The sequence below is a fragment of the Mastigoproctus giganteus genome, chromosome 8 (genome assembly GCF_048544385.1).
Source record: "Mastigoproctus giganteus isolate SK-2022 chromosome 8, ASM4854438v1, whole genome shotgun sequence".
Lineage (NCBI taxonomy): Eukaryota > Metazoa > Arthropoda > Arachnida > Uropygi > Thelyphonidae > Mastigoproctus > Mastigoproctus giganteus.
This window is the reverse complement of record NC_143582.1, coordinates 83,730,612-83,758,435: the sequence shown is the minus strand read 5'-3', so window position 1 is coordinate 83,758,435 and position 27,824 is coordinate 83,730,612. Positions and strand designations below refer to the sequence as shown.

At 37.5% G+C, this 27,824-nt stretch overlaps 1 protein-coding gene across 1 annotated transcript in view; it reads right to left on the bottom strand.

Annotated features, from left to right (window-relative positions):
* The window catches only part of LOC150081686 (cGMP-dependent protein kinase, isozyme 2 forms cD4/T1/T3A/T3B-like), a 386,373-nt gene that overhangs the window by 126,001 nt on the left and 232,548 nt on the right, over positions 1–27,824 (bottom strand). The window contains exons 8-11 of the mRNA XM_090379551.1: positions 25,935–26,006; positions 22,010–22,087; positions 9,694–9,781; positions 3,374–3,513 (exon numbers count right to left, since the gene is read on the bottom strand). Of these exons, the coding sequence (XP_090235677.1) occupies positions 3,374–3,513; positions 9,694–9,781; positions 22,010–22,087; positions 25,935–26,006 (378 nt within the window). The remainder of the gene's footprint in view (positions 1–3,373; positions 3,514–9,693; positions 9,782–22,009; positions 22,088–25,934; positions 26,007–27,824) is intronic.

Sequence of the window (27,824 nt, the reverse complement as noted above, 5' to 3'; positions counted from 1 at the left end):
GCAATATGACGCAACAATGAATCACAGGAAGCTGCTTGTTGCTGCATGTTGAGACATGTTCATACGTGCATAGTAGCCGCCGTGCCAAGTCGATGGGCTCAGTTATTCATTAGTAGCAAGAGTGTAAAGTGCTTGCGATGGCATCGTGGTCACGAAATGAGATAAGGCCAGTTTTGCGGTATAATTTCGTGCGTGGTTTAACCATAGACCAGTGCTTAGAAGAAATGACTCTTGCACTAGATGATGATTGTCCACATCGTACAACGATATTCAGGTGGTATAGAGAATTCCAAAGGGAAAATTTCACTCTGGAGGATTCTGAGAGGCCGGGAAGGCCACGAACGTCAGTTACGGAACAAAATGTTACTGCTGTGAGGAAAATGCTTGACGAAAACAGGCGAGTGACCTACCAACAGATAGAGGATACTTTGGGCCTAAATGCACCAGCAATTCGTTCGATTCTGCAAGATCATTTGCACGTGAAGAAACTTTGTTCTCTCTGGGTGCCGCATCAACTGACTGAAGAGCAGATGACACGACGTGTGACTTGGTGCCGGGAGATGTTAAAAAAGTTTGATAAGGGACAATCTCGGTATGTGAACAACATCGTGACAGGTGACGAGACTTGGCTGTACTATTACGATCTGCCGACCAAGGCTCAAAACAAAGTTTGGGTCTTTGATGATGACGACACACCTGTAATTGTCAGAAAATCCCGATCTGTAAAGAAGAAAATGATAGCTGTATTTTTCAAATCGAGTGGAATTGTGGAACGTGTCGTTTTGGACACGCAGAAGACAGTCACAGCTAAGTGGTATACTGAACAATGCCTGCCTAAAGTCATTGGATCTATGAAGAACCTGCGGCCAAAGTCAAGAATGGACACCTGGTACCTCCATCACGATAATGCTGCAGCTCACCGCGCCAAAGCCTGCACCGAATATTTGACCACGACAGGACTGAAACTTCTCAAGCACCCTCCCTACAGTTCAGACCTTGCTCCCTGCGACTTTGCACTGTTCCCGTATGTGAAAATGAAGCTAAAAGGGAGGCGGTTTTCCAGTGATGAGGACCTTCTACGGGCTTGGGACAACGAGTGTGCTTTACTCCCTAGTGAAACTTGGCAGAACTGGTTTCGGAGGATGGAGAGGTGTATTGAATGTAGAGGAAATTACTTTGAAAAAATTAAATAAACAAAGCTGTATTGCAAAACTTTCCTAGTACCCTTTGTACTAACATGCATTTTCGTAATTCTCTTTTAAAACATGCTCTGCCACTGAAACAGTGCATTTTGAAAGATTATTTGAAAGTCTGAAACCAGTTCCCCTGTCTATGATTAGGCCTTGATATATATGTATTTACCATACATACAAAGATACTGTACATGCAAAATTTACAAATTAATCTTACTATACCATATAATCAATGTAAAATACACACTTTAGGTTTTTTTTTTTTTTTTTTGTTTAATACTGTAGTACATATGCTGAATTAGATTATACTGTATTGTATTACTAGAATTACTCAAATGTTCTTGTTCATTTTTTTCATTTCAGTAAAAGAACAAAAAAAAATGTTAATTTTTTTGTTATTTTGCTGATTGTATGAACTTCTGATATATCTTTTGAATGTAATGATAGTTTTCCTCATTCCCATCGAGGGGTCTTTTCAATGTAACAACAGTTTTTCTCATTCCCATTGAGGGGTCATTACAAAGAACGTCAACTATATACATGAAAAGAAGAAAAAATGTAATGTGTATTTATATCATGTGGTTTCCATTGGAACCTATGTAATGCTAGTAAATGAAGAAGCGGTAGCTCATTCCTTATACATGATTACCATACATCAAATGAATGAAAATGCTTTTAAATTTAAGCGTCTGCTGCTGCTACTTTCATTTTTTTATACAATGCTACTTACTCTCGCTTACACCCTGAGAAGATATGATTGCATATCTGCTTCATCAGAGAGGGCTCTGATGAAGCAGATATGCAATCATTACCATAATGCAAGCATTTCATGATATTTATATCTATTCTTTATTGTGTTGTGGTAAATTTTAATTTTTTGAATAACACTATACACTGAGTGGACAGAAATCATAGGATACCTACCTAGTAATGGGTAGGCCCACTCCTTTCACCCAGATAAGGGCAGTCATGCTGCAAGGCGAGACCACTAGTTCAAGAAAGCATTCCACAGATATTTCCATCCATGCTTGCTGCACAGCTGTCCATAATTCCATCGCAATCCTGGGTGGAGGATCCAAAGCTCAAATGGACCTTTCCACAGCATCCCAAAGATGCTCCACATGATTCACGTCCGGTGAATGGGGAGGCCATTCCATGGTGGTAAAATCTGCGGAATGCTCTTCGAACCATGTTCTAGTCACCACGGCTCTGTGTGGAGGCGCACTGTCCTCCTGAAAGAGTCCATTGCCCTGTGGGTGAACGATGACCATGAAGGAATGCAGATGGTCTGCAACGATGCACACATAACATGGACCATTCAGATATCCATCTAGACGTACCAACGTGTGCCAGTTGAACACACACCAGACCATTACCGGCCGTCCACTTGCCTGAATAGTTCCTTATTGACATAACGGAAGCTATGCACCCGTGCAGTTTCCACCAGGTACGCACCCTCCTGTATGCTCAAAATAACTGGAAATGGGACTCATCGGACCAGGAGACCAGTCTCCAATCATCCAAGATCCAGTGCTGATGTTCTTTTGCCCAGTTGAGGCATAGAGTCCTGTGTGGTGGTATTAGCAATGGGAGCTGCCGAATCTGGTGGGTCAGCAGCTCCCATAGCCTATTGCAGCTAACGATCGCGGTGATTTGTCCCACTGTCACTCTCCAGTTGGCTGAAATGATGCAAGACAGACGTTGACGGCCACGTTCATCCACCACCTTTCTCTGTCCACGATATTCCGGAAATGGTGTTTTCCCGATAACTCTTGATACTGTTGAATGGGAATACTGCATGAATGGGGATTTCTGTACCACCTCCGCGATAGGGCGACCCACATGTCAGACACCCATTATCATCCCTCTTTCAAATTCGGTTAAACTCACGATGTTTATCCGTACTGACATTGAATTACCATCAAATTGAATGCAGTGATGCGTGTATCTATATACCTGCCAAGTGGTGGGTTCATCCACTAGCGAGACGGGTGATAGTGTCACGCTGTCCAGGAACCAGGTATCCCCTGAATTCTGTCCTTTCGGTGTAAATACAGAATACACTTTTTTGAATATCTCATATGTAGTGCTTAATTTTAATGTAGTGGCTAATTTGTTTTTTTTATTAGTTAGTCAAAGAGTATTAAATAATGTGCATATATTTATCAAAAAATCATTACTTCACAATAAAATCACAGTTTGCTTCCTCCATAATCTTTTTTTCAGATAAAATGTGCTGCTGTTGCCGAGTATCCACTATCTGTCTCTTCTTCATCACTTTCAGTGCAAAAGATCTGGTTTTATCACGACTAAGCTGAACCTGAAATATTTAGTTTAAACATTTAAAAGGAAATTTTTTATACAGTATAGCATACAAAATGCAACAGCAATCATAAGTAAAATGGTTCATTGGCTGTTCAGAATAACTAAGACAGCTTTGGCCACGAGGCATAAGTGTATCATGTCTATAATTTACACATATTTTATAATCAATTTCTGTTTCACTGAATAAAAAACTATAATTTAAAGGAGAAAAAAAAAAAGGCTACAGTTTCTTTCATCCAATGGGAATCAAATTCAACCATTTTTCCCACATGGTGTGAAAGAAACGTGGTTGCAGATATGATATTGCTGGCCATGGAGGCTGAAGTCAGATGGGCCATTATTTTAATTTCACTAAAGAAAGTAACTTAAATAATACAGTTTTTTCCTGTTCCACAAAGCATACTTAAAGGATTCTGACTGTTTCATTTATTATAAAACAGACTGGGCAAAAGGCCTTTTCAAAATGAACTGACCACTTGTTTCATGAGACTATCAGCAGAGGAAATGCATTATGAAAAACAGCCCTGAGCCAGCTGAAGGACATTCAGACCAAACCTTTCAACTTACACAAAAAATCATATTCTCTCTGGGTCCAACCTAAGTTTCAATGTTTATAACAGTACAGCCATTCATGAATGTTTCAATAACCTATGTCAATGCTTTGCATTTCATCCTTTTATTTCTGGTGACAACTGTGTTGAGAAACAGAAATCCCTTTAATGGTCACAGAAAGCATGTAGTAACCCCATAATGCAGTGGCTTGAAACACCTTTAGGATTTCAAGCAACTACCCTATGTAATGCTAGTGATGCTGATGTTTAAGGCAATGGTCAGGCCACACCTTGAGTACTGCGTATAGGTCTGGAGGCCTCATTTTAGGAAGGATGTAGAATTGCTAGAACGACTACAGAGGAAGACAAACAAGACTGGTGAGGGGAATAAAGGGGTACTCTTACCAAAAAAGAGTTAAGTTCTGCAAATTGCAGCATCTGGAGTCTAGGCATCTGTGAGGTGATCTGATTGAGGTGTATAAGGCCTTGAATGGGTTGGGCAGGCTCAATGCTGATGAGATACTTCCTCTTGCTCAAAAGCTGAGGAGGCATAAACTCAAATTGAAGAAAAAAAGTCGTTGAATAGATGTACAGAAATTTGCCTTTAGCCAGAGGATAATTGATTGCTCCAACAAATTTCCATCTGTTGTCGTTGTGGAACTTCATAGCTTAAATAAAGTCAAGGAAGAAGTGGACAAACTTTTGGAGTGAATAAATAGATGAAATGGATAAGAGTTTTTTTTTTTTTTTTTTGGCTGATGCCATATAAGCTTGCTTTCTTGTATCATAAGCCTCTGCTAATGATAATGGTAATGGACGCAAAAAATAATTTTGATATCATATTCTTGGATTTTACAAAAGCTTTTGGTACTGTTGCTTATGGAAGACTACTGTGCAAATTGGAGCAGTATGACATTAAGGACTAGTTGCTGCTATGGAAGGGCTGGTTGAGTGGGATAAGACAAAGAGTGAAAATCAATGGGCACTGCTCTTCATGGACTAATGTTATTAGTGGAGGTCCCCATGGTTCGGTGTTAGGCCCATTGTTGTTTTCTGTATTTATCAATGACATTGATTAAGGTATATCAGGCTTAATATCCAAGTTTGCAGTTGATAAGGTTTGCAGAGTTCTTAATGACAGTATGCAACTTCAACAGGATCTAGAAAAATTGGGCAGATGGGCTGAAAAGTGGCAACTGAAGTTTAACATTGACAAATGCAAAGGACTGCATATGGGTAGCAGTAACCCCAGAGTAATGTACCAACTGTGCATTTTTTCTCCACTACACTCAGGGAAGTATAGAATGAAAAAGACCTGAGGGTAATTGTGCAGCAAAATATGAAGCTTTCTGAGAGTGCAGACAAGCTGCCAGAGAAGGTCATGAGGTCGATGTTCATGAATTTTGCTAGCAGGAATAAGGAGGTGTTTACTCCTGTTGTATAAGTCAATGGTCAGGCCACCTTGAGTACTGCATACATGTCTGGAGGCCTCACTGTCGGAATGATGTTGAGCTGCTGGAAAGAATACAGAGGAGGGCAACGAGATTGGTGAGTGCAACAAAGGGTTTCCTCTTACCAAGAAAGTTCTGCAAATTGCAGTGTCTGGAGACTTGGCATCTGTGAAATGATCTGATTAAGGTGGCAGGGGTGGCAAACCTTTTTAAGAGTGTGTCCCAAATTTGGCTAAATCTTTTTAGATTTAGCCAAACGTTTTACTTGACAAAAGAGTAACCAAAAAAGAATGAAATAAAAGACATTACTTCAAAGATGCTTTAATACAGGTATTAAAATAAAATCCTTAACAAAAATGTAACTTTTAGCTTACAGAAAAAATTCAATATAAAATGATAAACTTCTCTTATATTACAAATATAAAACATCAGTGAGATTTCTGTTGCTGCACCATTAATGACAGATACTTTACATCAAGCTTATACTTTCTAACTTTTAAAGCTGTGCATGCAGCACTTGTTTAATCTGTAAGACAACTCCTATGACTAGACTTAACAAAGTTAATCACTGAGAACGACTCTCAAGAATATGTTGATGAGAAAATTGTTAGTAATGCTGTTACCAGATTTTTTAAAAAGACAATTTTCAGGAATGGAATTCCAAACTTTTAATATCTCATTTTCTGCAGTTTTCTTTGCTAATCTCACTAATCATTCCCTTTCAATATTTTCTAAATCAACTCTGAGGTTGATAAAATTTTGCCTCCAAATTGAGCTGCTCTGAAAACCAATCAATTGCATCTCATCCAGGTCGATCCACTGAAACATTTTCAGGCTCACTTCAGCTAGTTTTACACTGTCTGCCAACTTAATGAATTTTGCAACTTCTTCTAATTCTTTGAACTTGACAAATCTTGAAGAAAACTGTTCAATAGTTGACTCAATATTTTTGGGACACACTGAATTCTGTGTGCCAAAAACATTTGTATGTGTGCCATAGGTTCGCCTGTGGCACACCCTCTTCTTGAATGTGAGATGCTGACAGCATGTTTTGATATCGGACTTGAAATGTGCATAATTTTAAAAAGTTCTGAATTATCGAAGGGAGGTAGCCTCTCAGTCCTAACTGATACATATATTTTTTATGAATGTTGGATTCAATTTTTACAAGCAAATCGAGGGTGGACCTGTTTTTACAGAAGCCATATTGGTGATCAGAAAGTGGATTTTGGCAGTCTAGAATCCAGGTGAGCCCCTTATGCAACCATCCTTTCAAATATTTTGCCCAAACAGCTTGTCAATGATATCGGTCTATAATTCTGGATTTGAGAAGGATCTTTGCCAGGTTTTGGTATAGTGCAAATATAGGAATGACAGGGAAGGGGTATGTATTTTCTGAAAAGATCCAGTTGAAAAAGAGCAATAATATGCATAGATTCAGCATACTGTAGCGAATACCATCTGGTCCTGCTGCACTAGATAGAGATTTGCTCAGGGTTTCTTTCAGCTCAGCGAGAGTAAAGGGCTGGTTATATGGAAGTGAGCGACTAGTTGATAAATTCAATTTAATACGTTCTTCATTAGTTTTAATGTGTTGAAAGGAGGTCACATAAGAGGAAGAGGCAGAAATATTATAGAAAAATTCTGCTAAAGCATTTGCAATATCAGTAGGAGAGGATAAGTCCTGCCCATTCCATTGTATTATTGGAAACTGCAACGGTAGAAATTTCCCATTGAGTGCTTTGTTTTATTTTTTTTTTTTTTTGTTTTTTTTTTTTTTTTTTTTTTTTTTCCAGATAATCCAAGTGTCAGTATTTTTGTTTATAGTTGAGGCAAAGTTAATCCAGGAGTCACGCTTTGATTTTTTTCTAATTTGTCTTGCTCTGAGTTTTTTTGAAAACAAATTTTATTTAAGATGTTCTGAAGACAGAAATGTTTCAAATGAGCAGGTAGCTAATGCCAGGGAAGCAAGCTTAAAAAACTTCAAGGGGTGTGCAGGGGAGTTAACACTAAGTTGTAATTGTCTATACAGTAATGTCGGTAGTGACATCAATAAAATGAGTGAATTCGAACTCCTGGTTAGGACAAGTAACCCTGGCATAAAGGACTTATAGAAACAATGTGCCACCCGGAAATAGGAAATGATAAGTTTCAGTATGGTATGTACAATGTATTTAGGAATGATAGGGCATATAGAAGGGGTGTCGGGGCTATTCTTATCAAAAGCAGCCTGAGTGTGACTAAAGCTTTCCCAGAATAGAATCTATATTGTGCAAGATAGTTGGAAGAAAAGGGATTGTGAAGATTATGATGAGAGCCTCATCTTGTAAATGGAATGAGCAAGAAGCATGAATGCCTCTCATTGACTGGAGCAAATGGGAAGGAAACTTGACATGGGGGACAAAATTTTTAAATCAACTAGATTATTGTTATTTGTATCAATCTACAGTGGACGATGAAGAGAGAGAGGCAACAGTAGTAGTTAAAGGCAAAGGAATGGGTTATAATTTCAGGAAAGGAAATTATGGTGGATTAAGATGCTACATGACCTCTAATTAACTTGGTAGATATCTCACAGAGAGCGAATACAATTGAATTATAGTATACCTTTAAAGCATTAATCACAGAAGCCTTGAATGCATATATGCCATTAAAAAATACTCCATGAGGAAGATTCCAAGTTTGATGAATAATGAAGCTGCCAGATTACTTGAGCAGAAAAAGATGGCATGGAAAAGTTACAGAGCAATAAGAAGTACTGAAGTCTATAACAACTAGAAATTAATCTGTAATGGTGCCACAGAAAAGGTTAGGCTGGCAAAGGGAGGTTATGAGAAATCACTGGCAAAGAGAGCAAAGAGTAGGGATAAGAAGTTATTCACATATATAAATGCAAAGAGGAGAAGGCCAAATCAGATAGGACCCTTATGTACTGGACTTGGAATAGTATTAGATAACCCAGCTGAAGTGGAAGATGAACTCAACAGTTACTTTACATCGATATTTACAGAAGAAAAACCCTTTATGTCAATGAGAAATTATAGGTTGAGGTTAAAAAATATGTAATTAATGATACTGAAATTTCATGATTATTTAAAGAAAAAACTTTTGAGCCTACAGGCGAGTAAGGCTCCTGGGGTTGATGCCATATAGACTATAATTTTAAGGGAGGCAGCAAGTGAGTGTATTGAATCATTAAGGCTAATTATGAGAGCATCACTGGATTCAGGAGAGATTCTGTTGGATTGAAAAAAGTGCCAATGTACTGCCAATACATTCACACAGTTCTAAGGGTGTAGTTGGAAATTATCAACTGGTCAGTCTAACTTCAGTAGTAGGGAAAATCATACAGACAATGATCAAGAGTGGAATTCAGGATCATTTAGATAGAAATACAATTCTGAAGGATTGATACACAACATGGTTTTGTAAAGGGAAAATCATGTTTAACAAATCTTGTTAGGTATTTTTAAAGGGTCACTCACAAGCTGGATTTATGGAATAATTTCGACATTGTCTATTTAGATTTCAACAAAGCATTTGACTCAGCCCCACATGAGCGGTTACTCTTAAGCTGGCGCCTCTGTAGCCAGGTGGGCAGGAGCAGCAGTGTGTAGCACACGCTTCTTGATTAGACCGGGGTTCGAGCCTGTGACCACCACATATCCTCGGAGCAATATGGCCTTAGTTGCTAATGCTCCTAAAAACCAAATAACAAACAAACAACTTTTAAGCTGGAATAGGTTGAAATCACAGGGAAAATTCTTAGATGGATAGCAGGATTGCTTCAGTGCAGGAGGCAAAGGGTTGTGATAAATAGTTATTCCTCAGATTGGTTCAATGTAAGAATTTGTGTGTGTGTGTGTGTGTGTGTGTGTGTGTGTGTGTGTGTGTGTGTGTGTGTGTGTGTGTGTGTGTGTGTGTGTGTGTGTGTGTGTCCAGATGCTTAGTATATATTTAGATTTATATAGTATAAAATTTTATTAAAATACATTTAGCGTCTATAAATAATACAGAATTTGTTATATTACATGAAATATAATTCACATTCTTCTGATGCAGACTTTCTGTGAAAATATTTTGTTTACATTATGAAGTTACACCATACTTCCATATCAACAATTTTGAAACAGTAATAAGTTATCTAGCAATAATGAATTAATGTATACTTACAAGTTCAACTCTCCCAAATCCTCCTACACCTAATGTAGCCACGATATGTAAATCAGCCAGCCTTAAACTGGCAAATTCTTCATTCATCCTAAGTAACCAAAAATAGATATGAGGATAGATTTTGATGTACAAAGTATTGATATAAATATGACACGTGCTTATATAATTATTTCAGAAATTTAAAGTTGTGTGACACTTTCTTATGTTGATTGGTTTGGTACATCTTGTGCATAAACTGCATGGCAATTTTTAACCCAAGGCTCAAGGGGAACAAAAGCTAAAAGCAGGATATTCTCTTAGGTGACTGGTAAGCAGAAATTTCCATGCTGGCTTTCACATGTAAAACAGCTCCTGCCAAAATTATAAAATCATGCAACGCTTGTAAAATTTTGAAAAATGGTGTCCTCTTTTAAATTCAAATATTCAGTGTACCACATGGAGAAAAGTGAAAATTTAAGCATCTTCAACCTGTGCAGAGTAAAATTTTAATTTCTTCTTAAAGGAGCTGTAGGTAATTCTCCAACATTTTGTGGCACTTCCCTTACAGCCACTTCTTCAGTGCCAGTAAAGAAAGTGAAACATGAGTTAACATAATTAAAACAGAATAAATGATTTAACAAACCTGGTTAGCTATTTTGACATGATCATTTCATACTGTATGTAGGAATTAATTTAACCATTAAGATTATTGGTTCAATGCCCTCTCTCATCTCCCTGAAAATTGTGGAGTTGATAGCATATACCCAGTAATTTTGAGAAAGGAAGCAAAAGAGTTTAATGCACTTTCTCACCACCTCTTCAGAATTGCTAGATATATACCATCAACTGTAGGAACCTTACTTGCCTTTAGGCTCAAACGTTTTCCTAATAAACAATCTACTGTGTATTACTTTTAGCAGACACCAAAAACTTGCTAAAAGACACCAAAAAAATGCTAATGCTAACTTATCTATTACCAAAGTAAACAATCTAAACTTAAAAGATACAGAAAAGAATGTATATTTTCTGTACAGACAAATGTAAAGATAAATGCAAGAATATGACCATGAGACATGTATGCAATATTGCTAATGGATGATTAGCAATATTGTACATATAATTATATAGTATCAGTGTAAATACACCATAGTTAACCCATATATTTGAACTATGTATGTAGCGTAGAGGGCATCATTTTAATTGTATCTCATAATGTGGTTGCCTTCACAACTTGTGTTAACAAGTGCACAAGAAAGCAAACTGGATCAATTTTTTTTTAGATTTTTTTTCTTATAAATTGTGTCTTAGCTTTAAGTTCTTTTCTTTTTTTTAAATATATAAAATGCTCAGTTGTTGGTTGCTTATAGGACAGATTCTAGTCCTTGTTATTTTTCTTTTTTGGAATGAAGTGATGGAATAAAGCATACAAGGTAGCATGCTTCATTCCATCACTGATTAGCACATCTGCATGAATCCATACAGATTATGTGTATTGCACTGGATGCAGCAGAGAGAATTTGAACTGTGATGAACTTAATAGTATCCATATTGGACTGGTATTTGATGATGATGTGATCATCAAAGGAGATGGTGGAAGTGAGCAAGTTCCAATTAGCCTTGAAGAATTTCCATTTTATGTAGATTTCTGTTTATAGAGTACTAATTGTTCCGATTTCATAAATAATTAGATACAGTTAATATTTCACAGGTTTCCTGGCTGACCACAGAAGAAACTTCCAGTAGAGAAGTGGATATGTAGTAGCATCGGTATTCATTAATGTTATATTATATTTACCAAGAAAATATTCAATATGTTTTCCTCATCTATCTTATTTGGACAGCCCCATTGCAGATGGTGTGTGTGTTAAAGGCCCCAGTAAGCAAAAATAGTCCAGGTCATTACAAATACATACTTTGTTTGGATCAATTCACCACCAAACATATATATCCCAAAGAGACACATACTAATACCGCTTCTAATTAGGTCTGCAGGGGAATTCATTGGATAGGAACTGTGAATTTTATAACAATGGATGAATTTTATAACAATTATATGTATTTTGTTACTGCAGTACTTGATTGTTGGAGTCACTTTTGGAGCTAGGCTGGTTTCTTGCAGATAAATGCTTGCTGGACATCAGATCATATATATCATCAATATTCCGATATAGACTTTGACATTTCCATTGTAGCTGGAATGTAATACAGGTAACCCTCATATAACACAGTAGTTAGATGTTCCTATAAAATCTTTAGTAGTGTGAAACCATGTTATATGGGACTAAGAGCCAGTATACAAAAAACAGTTATGTTCCAAGAGCTAACCAAAATGCACCATTTTTTTTTATAACTATCAGAAACTTAATTTTTATTTAAAATAGTACCACATTTTGTAAGAACAAATTGTGATACATATATGTCAGATAACATACATTCATTTAATTTTCTTCTTCATCGCTGCTAAGCACAATCAAACAAGAACTCTGTTGCAGAATATCTTCGCCTTCTGTACTTTCTTCTGCAGTATCTAGATTTCGTGTATCTTCTGCTCTCTTGAAAAAATCAGTAATCTGGATTTGTTTGCTTTTGCTTGATAAATCTTTGTAAATTTCATGGTATGGAGCTAAGCATTTTTAAAGCTCCCTTTTGAACTTTGTGCTTCCTTTCAGTCAAAGGATCTGAATTCAAAAAATAAAATTCTAATTTCTCAGCTAAGTTTATGCCACCTGTATGCTTTTTTGTGTAAAATTTGGAACTTCAGAATTTTCATATATGCTATCATCCTCTGAATTGATTTGGTTTACCTCTGATGCCATTTCCAACAAATCCATTTTTCCAGCCTCTTTTTCTACCAATAATTCTTGAATGTCTTCAGTAGACATATCATCAAAATCTTCCCCTAATACCAACTCAGCAAGTTCTACTAACGCGGCAATTCTGTTTTCTGCCAGTTCGACCATATTTCCTGAATCAACTGACTCTGGCCATACATTTTTCCAACATGCATTTAATGTTGACAGTTTAAGCAATAAGCTATGATTCCGATACAGGCCACAACTGAAAAATGTTTCCATGCCTCCATCACTTCAATAGATTCGGAATCATTTTTTTCCAAAATCCATTGTTAATAATTTTCTGATGTAATGAGTTTTAAAGGTAGATATAATGCCCTGATCTAATGGCTGAATTAAAGAAGTTGTATTAGGTTGTAGGAACATTAGTTCAACGTCTGGATGACTTAAATCTTTTGGATGGCCTGGTGTGTTATACAATAGTAATGAAACTTTGAAATCTAGATTTTTCTGCTTTAAATAGTTTTCCACAGCTGTCACAAAACAATTTAGAAACTATTCTTTAAATAAATCGGCAGTTACCCAAGCCTTTTTATTTGCTTTCAAATATACCGGTAATGTATTTTTATTTACAACTTTCACTGCACATGGATTAGAGGATCTATAAACTAGCATAGGTTTTATCATGTAATTTCCTAATGCATTACTGCACCTAAGTAACATCTTTTTATGCCTTAAAACCTGGTACAGTTTTCTCTTTTTTTCATATAAACATTCTGTTGGGCATTTTTTTCCCACCACCTGTCTCATTGGCACTGAAAACTTGATGTGGTGTGTGTCCGTGCTCTTCAATAATTTTTTGAAATTCTTCTGTATACTTTTTGGCAGCTTCATTATCAGCCGAAGCACTTTCCCCTTGAATTCTTATGTTATGTAATGAGAAATGGTTTTTAAATTGCTCAAACCAACCTTTACTGGCAACAAACTCTGGGTTAACAAAAGATTCTCCATTTTTTTTTTTTTTTTTAAATGGTTATAAATTTTTAGTGCCTTTTGTTTAATTGCATTGATGTCTATTGGGATCCATTTTTTTACTGCTATCATGAATCCAAATATTGAGTACTTTTTCCATCTACTTAATTATTAGCACTCAGAGATGAGCTGTGATATTTGCAGAAATGAAAGATCCTGCAGCAACAGCAGTCTAATTTTCTGTTAATTTTTCTTTATGGTACAGATTGTTGCTCCATTTAAATTTAAACTTTTTGCAACATACGATAACCTTTCCTCTTTTTTAAGATGATCCAAAATTTGTATCTCTGATTCTAGAGCTGTGCTTTTTTACTTTCCTTAGGCATAATTTAGGGCTGGAATTTAATTCACAACAAAGAAACTATTTCAATATGGTTCTTATGAACAAAGTTTAGTAATACATACCCGGAAAAATTTAGAAATGATCGAATAAAAACCAAAATAACCTCACAAAAACCATAAAGGTCAAGAACTGCATGCTTCGAAGTCAATTTTTTATGGTCTCAAACAAGCACAAGTTCAACAGCACAAAACCTAAAACAGGGATTTCCCAACAAAATAAAATACGAGGATTTTGCAATAATGTTTTTTGCATAACAACTTGTGAGTCGATGGTGAGATTCGCACAAAAGAATGGAAATGTTTAAAAATTATAAATTAGTTTTAGTAGATGAGTACAAGTAATCTACTAATGAGCCCAGTTTAAGATCTATTTATGGCAGTCCACTTTTATTCTTTTTTTTGGGGGGGGGGAGAAGGCAACACATCCAGAGCCCATATCATCATCCACATGAAGAGCTAGTATTGGTTTTTGCTGTTGTCATCTATATCTATGTTTGTTAATTTTGGTTGAGTCTTCTTTGTTTGAGCTTATGTTTTAATTTCTACATCTTCTATTGCAGTATGGGATGCAGTTGAAAGAACTGTAACTGGCATCCATTACACACTTTTCTCAAAAGACTGCTATGCATAGTGAGTAATTGATTGAAGTTTTTCTAGCACATCAGCAACTAAGACCATGTGCCAAGCCCAATACTTAAATAAATTAAAAACAGCAGTAATCTACAAATAGGTTACCATGGCCAAAGAGTTAAAAACAAGTAAATCGAGGTAAAAACAGATAAAAAAAAAAATATATATATATATATATACACATATAATATAACTATATATATGATGACTATTAAAATTAATTTATATATTTGTGTACAAATTTATATTTTTAAAAATTTCTGACAATCTTTGTCAGATAAAATCTGACTGAATATAAAACTAAGTCAGATGGTTAAAAGAGCTAAAACCTAAAAAGCATGGATTTAAAAAATTCCAGACATTCAATAAGCATATGTTTGACAGTTAAAAATGGTCAGAGTGCTCACACATAGGATGGTCATCAACCCTCAGCAGAAAAGGGTACGTCAGATGACCATGTCCTATACAGAGCACAGAGCTAGAATAACTTCCATTTTACAGTTCATGCATGGACTAGGCTTCCAATATTCGATTATGGCCTTAACCTTGTATAACTTGTTTGCAGCCTGCCCATGCCATGAGCGTTGCCATTAGGAAACCAGTTTCTTTTGCATTATTTGCCTGTAGTCTGTATAGGGAACTAACAGGCAAGAATTATAAAAGGATCACTGCTGATATGGCTGCGGTGCCTGCCAAATCATTTACCAAGATCCCAATGTGGCTGGAAATTGAACAGAAGTGAATATGAAATTCAGATTTAGAAAGGAAGTGTGGCCTCTGACGTACCCAGGAGAGGACGGAATGAGGATTAAACCTCATCAATGACAAGGCCTGCAATGAACTAAAAGAACTGATTGTATATATAATAATTTTTGCTGTTGATGGGTTTGTATTAGTATTTTGATCAAAGGCTAGCTCAACTGCATGCAAATATGCTGCATTTGGTGATGGGGGAAATGCTTAGATATTGTAGTGTCTGGGAAGAAAACTGCAGATCCCATAGATACTTTGACATTGAAACATCTGTGTAAACTGACAAGGAGTCACATTGTTCAGCTCAGTGTGCTGAGTAGAGTTGCAGATAGAGAGCAGATGGAGTACTGTTCTTCCCCCAGTCATTAAGAGAGAAGTTTCAGGCTTGGAGATGAATATGCCAGGGTGAAAGGGATTGCCTTGATGATGGAGCAACATTGTTTACTGTGATGTCCAAGTCTTGGAGCAGCCATTTGATGCAAATTCCAAATAGGAGGCATTCTGGCAAGTGCTGTACAGATTTTCCCAGCATGGCCCAAAAACAGTTAGTTGTTCACATGGGGTGGTCTAGAAGGGAATTCAGTTTAAAATCATACAACTCTTTCTGGAAAAGCAATAAACTCTTTCTGATAAATCAATAACAATGGTTAATTTGCTTCATTCAACATAGCTTTGGACAGGAGATGTTTGAAATGCTTCAGTGGCAATACAAATCACCTGATGGTGGATGGAATCCAGCCGGAGTATGCAGAGTCTAGCAGATGCAAACATCCTGGGACACAAACTAATTTAGATCAAACAAGTGCACAATACAGGCACAATAAAGTGCACTGGTCGGCACCCCAAGAATTAGTGGAGATTGCATATAAGATATTCAAGCTTCTCCCCCACTTCACATGTAGTTTGCATATGTTATAGAAAGGTCAACTCTCTAACAAAGACAAGTCCCAAAAATCTAGCCTCAGGCACTACTAGAATAGCATTTTGTTCAAGTCTCACTTCAAGTTCAGGATAAAGGTTATGCTTGTGACAAAAATGTATACAAACAGTCTTTTAAGGTGAGAATCTGAAGCCGTTATTCACTGCAATTGAGTTCAGGCAATCAATGGTATCTTGCAGTTGTCTCTTTATAACAATCATGTTGCAGGATTGAGAAAATATGCTGAAATCATCAACACAGAGGGCACAGTTTACAGCTGAAGGAGTTGTTCTATGATGGAATTCATTTTGATAACAAAAAAGTGTAGCACTTAAAACTGACCCCTGGGTTACACTCCTCCCTTTGGAAGAAGGGTTGAGGGAAGATAGATCCTACACAAACTCAGAAGGAATAACAGGATAAAAAGTATTTAATAAAAGGTGGAAGATGATCTCTAAATACATAAACTCATGCATTCATATGATATAAAAGTCTTTTAAGATTCCAAATCTCCAAGTTGTGTCATAAGTTTTTTCCATATCAAAGAATACGGACATCAGGTGTTCTCGTTTTAAGCAAGCATCTTAGATGAATGTTTCAAACTTAACTAAATGATTCAAATTGAACCTGTTCCTTCAGAAGCAATCTGCCTCCAAATACCATATAGGGTTGGTGATGATCATTCTTTCCAGGATTTTGCAGGCAGCTAGTCAGGACAATAGGACAGCAGTTTGCTGGGACTTTGGGATCATTTTCTGGCTTAGAAAAGGCAGTCACAATTGCCTTATGCCAGGAATCCAGAAACTCTAAAAAGGTTCTATTAGACAGAAAGAACAGGCAATCCATACATTTTGCTGGCAGATGTTTAATCATTTCATAATGGATAAGATCTGTTCAAACAGCACTTTCCTAGTTAAGAGTTAGAGCTGTTTTTAACTCTATGGTGAAAGGCCCACTATAAGAATGAGAATCCTTAGATCTGAAGTTAATTGGCCAATTTTTGTCTTTCAGGACCAGGCACTCTTGGAAGTAAGATGATGTTGAAGAGATTGTAGAAAATGTCTCCCCAAGATACTCACTACTACAGTTGGATCTGCAATAATGCATCCACTAGGTTCCAGGACCAATGTATATTTTCCCTTCACTTTCTGGATTTTATTCTAGAGAGCCTTAGTGCTGGTCAACTGGGTAATAGTGATGTAAAGCAGATCCAAGATTCCTTTGGATGTGATGGTGAATTTATGGTGCTTTGCCACACTTACATTTAAAGGCTAAGAGATTAAAAGGGGTAAAATATCTTTGCAATATCTCCCCATCCCCCAAGCTTTGCTTTGGGAATCTTTTTCTTCTTCTTTTCTTTCTTTCTCTTTTTTTTTTCTGTTGTGCATTCTGCATGCCACCAAAGTTTGGGAAATAGCAGAAACTGGATAGATGTTTTCAGAATTGTAATTGCAGCCGGATGGACAATGTTATCTGTGATGTGTGCCACTGCATCACTGATAGGCTTCTGACTGACTATAGTGATGTTATACTCTGCAGCAGATGTAAGAAGGTATTCCAGTCAACCCAAGCAATCTTCCAATGGAGCAGCATAAAAGAAAGACACATCTTCAATTAAATAGGATGGTTATCACAGGGAAGTGAATTCTTCCAATAAGGTTCTTCTCCACCTCCCAAGTAAGTAAAGGAAGTAGCGAAGAGAGCATATAGAAAGATCAATAGCAGAAAACATATGGGCAGGCATAAAAAGAGGCATTAATTCCTACAATCAGAAGGGAGAGGTCACTGTTGAGTAGGAATATGCTCTATGACATGTTCCCCTTCCGTTAACTTCGACACTATCCCACAGGGTGGTTGGGTTAGTGCCGACATTAATGGAAGGAGATGTGTCCACTGAAATCACAGAGAAAGACATTGTATCCATTGAAATTGGTGAGGAGTAAGATGGTTGGGCAGCTGCACAACAAGATCAAAGTGTGTCGGGGGGGGGGGGTCAGTCCAAGGTGACAAATAAATAAAACAGACTGTTAATAAAAACCTTACCATAAGGCAAATTGCTATCTCTCCTATTTTGATGGAAAGAAGTACAGGTTTAAATGGTGTCTGATTTTCCACAAGGATAGCAAAAGCAAACTGGCTCATTCTTTTGAAAAAGGGCCTTGATAACATCAGTATTTTGCTGGAATCCATGACACTTCCACTGTACGAATTTAGAAATTATTTTGGCTTGGTGGATCCATCACAGTTGGCTTCTGAAGCGCAGAGAGCTTACTTTTCTCATTGTATCCATTGAATACATTGGATTTACCTTTTTTGGGAAAGTATGGGCACTGTCTTTTTTTTTCACCTCCTTTCCAAAGAGTTCCAAGACTAAATCATCTGATACGACCTTTATCTTGACATCCATTTTTTTCTTGTGAACTTGAGGGGTACTTCAGGTTTTTTACTCTTTTCTCTAACAGTTTATTTTGTTATCAGTGGACCAATACGAGGCACAGATATGGGAGTAGCAGTGCTTCCTTCTGAGCGTGCAAAGGTTTGCTAGTGTTTAAAGGTTTCGCCACTTTTCTTGCCTCCTTATATGACATGACATGTTCACCTCTACATTGAGTCTTTGTATTTCTTTTTCTTCTTTCCACCTCTGGCATGTTTGGGATATGGAGTGCTTTAATTGGCAGTTAATGCAGGCAGCTTTTGTAGCTAAACATGATGTAATTTTGTGGTACTCTGCACTACATTGAGCACATGCATGGGCACCACAACAGGCCATTTGTGAGTGTACATATTTCTGGCACTTGAGTGGATTTTGTACATAGAGAACAACTGTGAATGTTAGATAGCCAGCTTTGATCAAATTAGGAGACAGTAGTGATTGAAAAGTAAGGACTAGATTCCCATCTCTACCTACAAATATTCGTTTTGTAGGTAGAGATGCTGTCATTCCCTGGCAGTTTAGTTCCAAACAGATTTCCTCATCAGACACTTCAAGCAGATGCCATTCTGAGATTACACGGGGTGTCACTGCAATCAGTACTCCCCCAATGGATGTTGCTGAGGAGCTATTCTAAGGCCACTTTAAGTCTCAACAAGAATGTTGCCGGAACAAAGCCATTTGAACGATTGAGTGAACCTGATAGCCCTTCCAAACCCTTCTGGATGTTGTTGTTGTTATTTGGTTTTTAGGAGAATTAGCAACTAAGGCCATATTGCTCCGGGGGGATATGCGGTGGTCAATTCCCTGACCTTTTCGTATCCTCCGTATTTGGTGGTCACAGGCTCAAACCCCGGTCTAATCAAGAAGTGTGTGCTACGCACTGCTGCTCCTGCCCACCTGGCTACGGAGGCACTCCTTCTGGATGAATAAGGGTGACATTTTCCTATGGGTTTTTCAGTGGTGGAGTGTGCAATCAGGTATCGATGTGTTGGACCTGATGTATCTTCGGTTCTGGGTCTTTTTGCTGAGGTAACATTTTCTGTGTAAGTTATATAATTTTCTGATAGGGACCTTATTGGGGGTCTTAGAAGAGTATCAGGACTTTTTTTTTTCTCCCCCCCCCCCAATTCAGTGCCCGGATACCTGCACCACAAACAATAAATGCACTTGCAAGTGAAGTGAAATTCCAGAGCTTCCCAGACACTGTACCCATACTGCTGCCAGACTGAATTCTGTCCCTCAGACCATGAGGGTAAGGACATGACACTGACATGCCAAACCTACTAGCTGGCCTGATCTTGAGAAAGTCATCCCAAGACCACCCATCTTGTCAAAGAAAGGACCAGAGTGATGTGTTGACACTGGGCTCTACTCAACTACCAGAATCTCCCTATCCGAGTTTCCATGGGTCGCAGTGCACAAGTTGTTGTTATTTGGTTTTTTAGGAGCATTAGCAACTAAGGCCATATTGCTCCGGAGATATGCGGTGGTCATTCCCTGACCTTTCCGCATCCTCTGTATTTGGTGGTTATAGGCTCGAACCCCAGTCTAATCAAGAAGCATTGGTTATAGGCTCGAACCCCAGTCTAATCAAGAAGCATGTGCTACGCACTGCTGCTCCTGCCCACCTGGCTACGGAGGTGCCTCAGTGTGCAACAAACATTTTGAATTCCTTTGGTGTTAGCTTGGAACCTAGGCTGTTGGCATTGGATCCCAGTGATACTAATCTGGAGGAGCAGCAGTATCGATGGGAGGTCCCTTCACTATGTACAGGTGCCCACATTGAGGGGCTGCTGAGAAGATGAGAATATTGTCCAAGTCCAATCTGCAGTAGATATGTTTGGTGAATCCTTTTTCTATTTTCTTCAATTCATGGGATTCAGAGAAGGCTGGATGTTGTCCTTTACAGTTTAGCCAATGCAGCATTTCAGTATGACAGTCCATCTGTGTAAGGAATTTAGATCTCCAGTTAAGATATATTTCATCCTCTCAACAGACCATTTCAGAGTGACCAAATTTTTGCATTTATAACATCTGGTAGAGTTAGGAATAGAGTCTTATACAGCAATTGAGGTAACCAGCTTTAACATTGGAAAGCAACTTTGGCATTCCATGAGTGGGAAAAAGCTCACCATATTTTTTGATTATGATTCACTTTAGCTTGTATAAAGAGCAAGGACTGGATCATCCTGTTTGGCACTGTCATCCATATCCATAATGTTTGGTTGAGTCCTCTTTGTTGGAGCTGATGTTTTAATTTTTACAGCTTCTGCTGGAGTATGGGATATAATTTATGAATCAGAAGGATAAGGTAGCAGTATGTTGCATGACTTTTTGATCTTACTACTCTGTTTCTCCTCTGTGACATTCATTAAGTCACAGAGGAGACGTAATTAATTCCCAGTTTGCAACTACCCTTTTAGAGTTATTTAGCATTACACGTAAGATAGCCTGCATGATATAACACTAAAGGTTGACAGTTTAATAAGAGGTGTAGAATGTTTAGGACTTGCAGTTTCAAACAGTAATTCACTGGATCTAAGTCTTGTCACCATTTATACGTGAGAAACATGACAGCGTACTCATACATTCATTTGACAAAGAGTAAAAGATAAGGAATGATGGGCATTTATCTTTCTGCATAAAATATTTTCAACTGTGATATTTCATGGTTGGTTCTTTTCAAGTTAGATTATAATGAGCATCTAAGCTCAAGTGAGAGTAGTCTGTCATATTTCATGCTTTACTCCTTTATAGCTCTGAGGAAAGTAGTAGCTTTTCCCACCCAAGTTCCTGGTTCTGCCGCATGAAGGCAAGAGTAGTGCCAACCAGTGACCAGGCAATCAGAAGAGTGAAGTAGCAGAATGCTGCTAACAGGTGGAAATACATTTCTAGCAAGTAGTAGTATGATGCAAGTGTCAGCAATAACATTGCAAATAGAGGGAAGGTCATAGAGGCTAGTAGCATTAGATAAACACTAGCTGAATCACACTAGAGAAATCATTTGGAAACTGACTTGGCAGTCAGGGGCTTTGGAATGCTATCAATGTACATAATGCAAGGGCAGAATTAACATTCTGTCATCAACTATATCAAAACAAATCAATTATGAAATAATGCATAATTATAAAAGGAAAGGAAAGGAAAAGAAAAGAACTCCCCTGAAAAAGTTTAACCATTACCTCAAAATGCTACTTTGTTGCAATTCATTTCAAATAAAGATTTTTAAAAATTTAACTTTCAATAAACATAATGTAATGGACCAAATATAAAAATTAACAGGGGAGAGGAATATAATTTATATCACAGGCTACCACTTACCAGAAAACCCACTGGTATGCAGGAAAGAAAACAGAAAGAAATTATTGTAAAAACCTTGATTGGCAACAAAACAACAGAAATACAAACTTAAATTCCTTAAGGCTAGCAACTTACTTCCTCCTGTAATTTGGTTCTCCATCATAATTTTTTGCCTTTATTTCATCAATATGACTGATGTGCTGATTAAATGATCTAAAATAAATACCACTGATAATTAGCAAAATTCACTCAGTTTGTTCCAATATAAACTGCGGTAGTATTTTTAGCAACATTATTTTTAGCATTTTACTCATCTATAAATCCTATAACTGACAAATTCCAGTTAAAGCTTACAGAAACAATATAATTTTTAAACATTTAAAGATATTTTCAATTAATTACTTAAAAACTAAATATGTTTGTAAGTCTGTAAAAAAAAGAACTGCTGTACATGGAATTAAATATATTATCCTCTCGTTTAAGATGATAAAATACACTGTTAATTCAAAAATAAAAGGACAAGGATCATATAATTTTAAACTATTATACTGCACAAGAGTACATTATTTCATAAAAATATTAATATCTGTATTTACCTGAAAAATTATCATGGCAGTCATTCAAAACAAACTATTAATCAATAATTTAATTTAGATATAAAATTTATTTTACACCACATATAATCAATGTAGATGAAAATTTAATCCTCACCAAATTTTCACTAAATTTCTCTACAAAAATGTAATCAAATTCTACCACAATTACTCTTAAAAAAAAAAAAAAAAAGAATTAGCAATAATAAGTGGTTTTTTCTTTTCCATAATACAGCTTCTGTTGTATTATGGAAAATGAATCACACACTCGTGTTGACTTATGCCCGCTGTTCAGCTGGTTTTAATCATGTGAGTAAAAGGAGTTTTTTTTTAAACCTTACATGCTACTTACATTTGTATTTTTTAATTTTCTAAAATCTAACCGTTTTTCTGACCGTCAGATGTACAATGTGATGGAAGACAGTCCCCAGTCACACTGAATTTTCATACGAAATAAGAATAATGACATGCTGATTGCTTCTCATAAATACAAATAGATCACTGTCTTTTTACCAAAAAATCACAGTGCTCCCTTGAACTGAATTTAAAAAATGTAACCATACTATTACACTGGAGCCAGGAGGAAATGCTTACAATGACAAGCATATCTGGGTACTGTTAAAGGAGCAATCTTAATGAGTACACTAAAACAAAAGGCTGATAATTATGTCACCAGATAACCAAATAAAGCTCTCTCTCCCATAGCATATGCATAGCTAGCAACCACCGACTCCTAATAAGTTAATATTTGTCTAATTTTATGAATATTAGCCAGTCTCAATTATACAAGTTGTCTGTCCAACATGTCAGACATACAGATTGAACAGTGATACGTGATTCGTTATTGTGTCAGACAGGGCTTAAATGCGTGGGAAACAGTTAAAGAGATGAAGGAAGCATGTGGTAATGAGTGTCTTGGTAGGATGACCGTATTCCAGTGTTTCACCATCAAGACAATGCCAGACCCCATACGGCTAATACTGTGTAGGCAGTGATCATTTGCCATAGGTGCCGAGATTCTCCCACATCCCCCTTATTCATTGGACTTAGCCCCTATGTGATTTCTTTCTGTTTCCACGTCTGAAGAAAGCTCTGAAAGGCAAGTCTTTCGCATCTGAAGCAACAATGCCCAGAGCCACAATGGAATCACTTCACAGTCTTTCAAAAAATGACTTTCAAGAAGCTTTTAATGCATGGGTACAATGGTGGCAAAAGTGTGTAAAGTTCAAGGGAGAGTATTTCGAGAAGGAGAAATCCACAAAAGATTCAGATGATAATAATTAAGATAACATCTTATACCAGTCCATGAATTAAATGATCAGCCCTCGTATTTAGAGGTTTCACTGCTTTTATTGTCTCCTGGTATGATATGTTCAGATTTGCCTCAAGTCTTTTTCTTCCTTCAACCACTAGCATGCCATCAAATTGGTTGCATGTAAGGGGATCATGACAGTCCATTTACAAGTGTCTACATTTCTGGCACTTAAGGCACCTAAAAGATTTGGTACATATGGCTGTACTGGGTAGTTAAGATAGCCAGCTTTTATCAAATTATGAATTTCTAGTGGATACCAGATTTCCATCCCTTACATACAAATATTTGTTTTGCCACTATCTCTCTTCGGTTTTTTTAGTTCAGAACATATTTCCGACTCAGACACTTTGAAAAGATTCTATTCTGGGATTGAATCTTGAATGAGTTCAGTGTCTAGTGGGATATTACTACAATTGGTATTCCACTAGTGAATGTGGCTTGGAGGAGCTGTTCTGAGTGCTTGTCAGTTTCTGTCTCAACAGGTCAAAGCTGTTTGACTGTTTTTGGGAAACCTGCCAACACTTCGAAAACCTTCTGTATGGGAATTTCATATGGGCTTTTCACTTGTAGGATGTCCTATCAAGTATCAAGATACTGATAGCTGATTTGTTTCAGTGCCCTATCAGGTATCAAGGTACTGATACCTGATATGTCTTTGGTCCTGGGTCTCTTTGCTAGGGCGACTTTGTGTCATTAGTATAAGTTTTTTTCTTAGTAGCGACCTTGCTGGAGTCTCAGAAGAAGAGCTGATGTTATCAGGATTTGTGAGTTATTTTATTTGTTTCAGTGCCCTGGTTCTTGCCCACCACAGAGCCCAAAGGGATACCCATTACCTGGCAAGCAATAAATGTGGCCAGAGTGGAATGGCAGAGCTACCCAGACACCATACCTGCACCTCTAGATAACCTGAATTCTGTCCCTCAGACCATGAGGGTAGTGGCGTGGCATTGACAAGGCTGACCCTTGCAGGTGAAATCATTAACCAACTGATCCTCAGTGAGCCAACCCAGGACCACACATCTTGTCAAAAGATGGGCCAAACTGGTTGAATCTGGGTTCCTCAACCACCAAGTTCTCCCTTTCTGAATTTCCATGGGGTTGCTGTACATAGCAAACATGTTGGATTCCTTTGGTATTAGCCTGTAACCTAGGCATGGAAATTGGATCCCAGTGTTGCTAATCTGGAGGACTGACAGTACCACTGGGTGGTCCTCTCACCACGTAAAAGTGCCTATGTTGAGGGGTCAAGATCTGCTGGGAGCCTCATGAGAGTAGCAAATATATGGGCTGTGTTAGGGTTCTAAGAGCAAACACAGGCATACATATACTTGCACACTAATAGTAGGAGTATAGTAAATAAATTTGATGAAACATGGTGCCACTGCAATACAAAGGATGCAGAATTTGAATGTGGTGAGTATGCTATGCACATAAAGAACAGACATAGCAAGAGGGACATTACAGGAGTTATGCTCTTATTTGAGAAATACATAAAATGTATTTCTCATGGCAGAGCTACCCAGACACCATACCTGCATCTCTAGATAACCTGAATCCTGTCCCACCATAAGACTGGGTGAACACAGTCCACCCAGTGTTATGTTAAATAAGTTTTATGTGAGATAAACTCTGAGAAAACAAAAATGACAGTAGAAGTTATAGACCAAATGACTGATGAATATAATGAACTATACAGAAAAACACAATAAGTAAATCAGAGGAAATAGAAGTAATCTCCTATATTTAGGGCATTATAGGATAGTGGGATCAAAATATACAATAAATATAAGAATGACTATCCCAGAGCCAAACCTTTAAAATGTTTAATCGTTTGGGTTCCACCACTTTTTTGTAGTTAGAAAATGAAGTGTCTACACTTCAGTCTTTGTCTATAACACGCACGCACGCACGCACGCACGCACACACACACGCGCGCGCGCGCGCACGCACACGCACACACATACACACACAACAGCAGCAGCAAAGAACTGACTTTTTTTGTACCCAAATCAGATGTACAGCAAAAATATATCGCTTAAACATGTAACTATTTTAACTGAATTTTCATAATTATTATCACTTAATATTTCATATAAGAAAGGAGGTCAAAAAACGTGGCAATCTACCACGGAAAAATCAAAATTATACTTACTCTCTATCTATGACTAGGCATGTAACTCCATCAGGATCATCTGCTACAATGTTTGCTGTCCTAACATCTTCACTAAGGAAATAAAATATAATGAATTTTAAAAAAAATGATAATAATACATTTTTGTCCTAGTTAAAGCTTAACTGTATCCAAATATGAGGGCAGACTGAACAGTATACCAAGCATTAAAATGTGTTGCAGGCCATTTTCTGAGAGAATTTTTAGTAAACTGCTGATTTTTCACTTCCATACTGATTATGAATATTCATCTCCCCCACGTCCATGGCCCAATAAATGCTTTTCAAATTTTGAAAAGCCAAAAAAAGCACAGAAAACAAGGGATGGGCTATAGGATAGGTATTCTATAGGTATTCCACCAATGCTTAATAGGGTCTTGCATTTTCCTGCAAACTGAGTGATGTTGTGGCAGATATTGTGGGGATTTCAGAGATGTGGTGTCACACAGATATAAGGAATGCAGAACTGGAATTTGGGGAATACAATGTCTACAGAAAGGATAGACAGGATAGGAAGGGAGGAGGGGTTATGCTATTAGTTAAACACATAAAATCCAAGGAAGTGAAGCCAGTCGAAATCGCTGGACAGTGCAGTGTCGAGTCAGTTTGGTGTGACATAAGCATTGGGAGATCAAAATTGAGAGTAGGAGTGTGCTATAGGCCTAATCACTCTGATGAGTATAATAAGAAACTGTTCGGAGAAATAGAGTGGGGCAGTAAATCAGAGAGTCTTATAATGGGGGATTTTAATTTCCCAAATATTGACCGGAATTTGGGGGCTGGTCACTCACACAGTAGCAAGGCTTTTGTGGATTTATTGGATGATTGTTTTCTACATCAGCATGTTCGGGAGGCAACTAGAGGGAGTAATACTCTTGATTTGATTATCAGTAGTGATTTTTCATGCATTAAGAATCTGCAGATAAATGAACCACTTGGTGGCAGTGACCACAGTGTGCTGAAGTGGGAGTTACTCAAAGAGGTAACTACCATTAGGGGTAAAGGGAAGGGGTATTGCTTTCGTAAAGGCGACTACAATGGACTGAGACAGTATTTAAATTCTATACAGTGGGATCAACTGATGATATTGCCAACAGCAAATTCAAAATGGGAAGCATTCAAAGAACTTATCTTGGAAGCTACTAGGCTTTACATACCAACTAAGAAATATTGTTCAAGGTTTCGGCCTAAATGGATGTCAGATGAACTGATGAGGCATATGGCAGAAAAGAAAAATGCATGGGATACATACAAATTAACACATGACACAGACGCCTATGATAGATACAAGTTGATCTGTAACCAAGTTACAAAGGAGGTTAGGCAGGCGAAGGCAGATTACGAGAGATCCTTGGCAAGGGATGCGAAGAAAAACAGCAAAGAGTTCTTTACTTATGTAAACTCTGGAAGGAAGGGGATGAATCAGATTGGTCCACTTGAGATCGATGGGGTCAACTGTTGATGGACCCTGCTCAGGTAGCTAACAAACTAAATGAATATTTTGCATCAACATTCACACATGAGGAGTTATTCAGCGAGGGGAATGCCAGAGGTGTATTCAACTCTAGCAGTAAGCTAGAGAATCTTGTAATAACTGAGAGCAAAGTGGAGGAGAAATTGTTGAAGATAAACACAAGAAAGGCACCTGGGGTGGATGGGATCTATCCTGTTATATTAAAGGAGGCAGCAAAGGAAGTAAGCAAACCCTTAGCCATAATTATGAGAGCTTCCTTGGACTCAGGGGAGGTACCCATGGACTGGAGATGTGCAAATGTGACCCCAATTCACAAAGGGGGATCAAAGGCTGACACAAGTAATTATAGACCTGTGAGTTTAACTTCTGTTCCTGGAAAATTAATGGAGGCACTGGTTA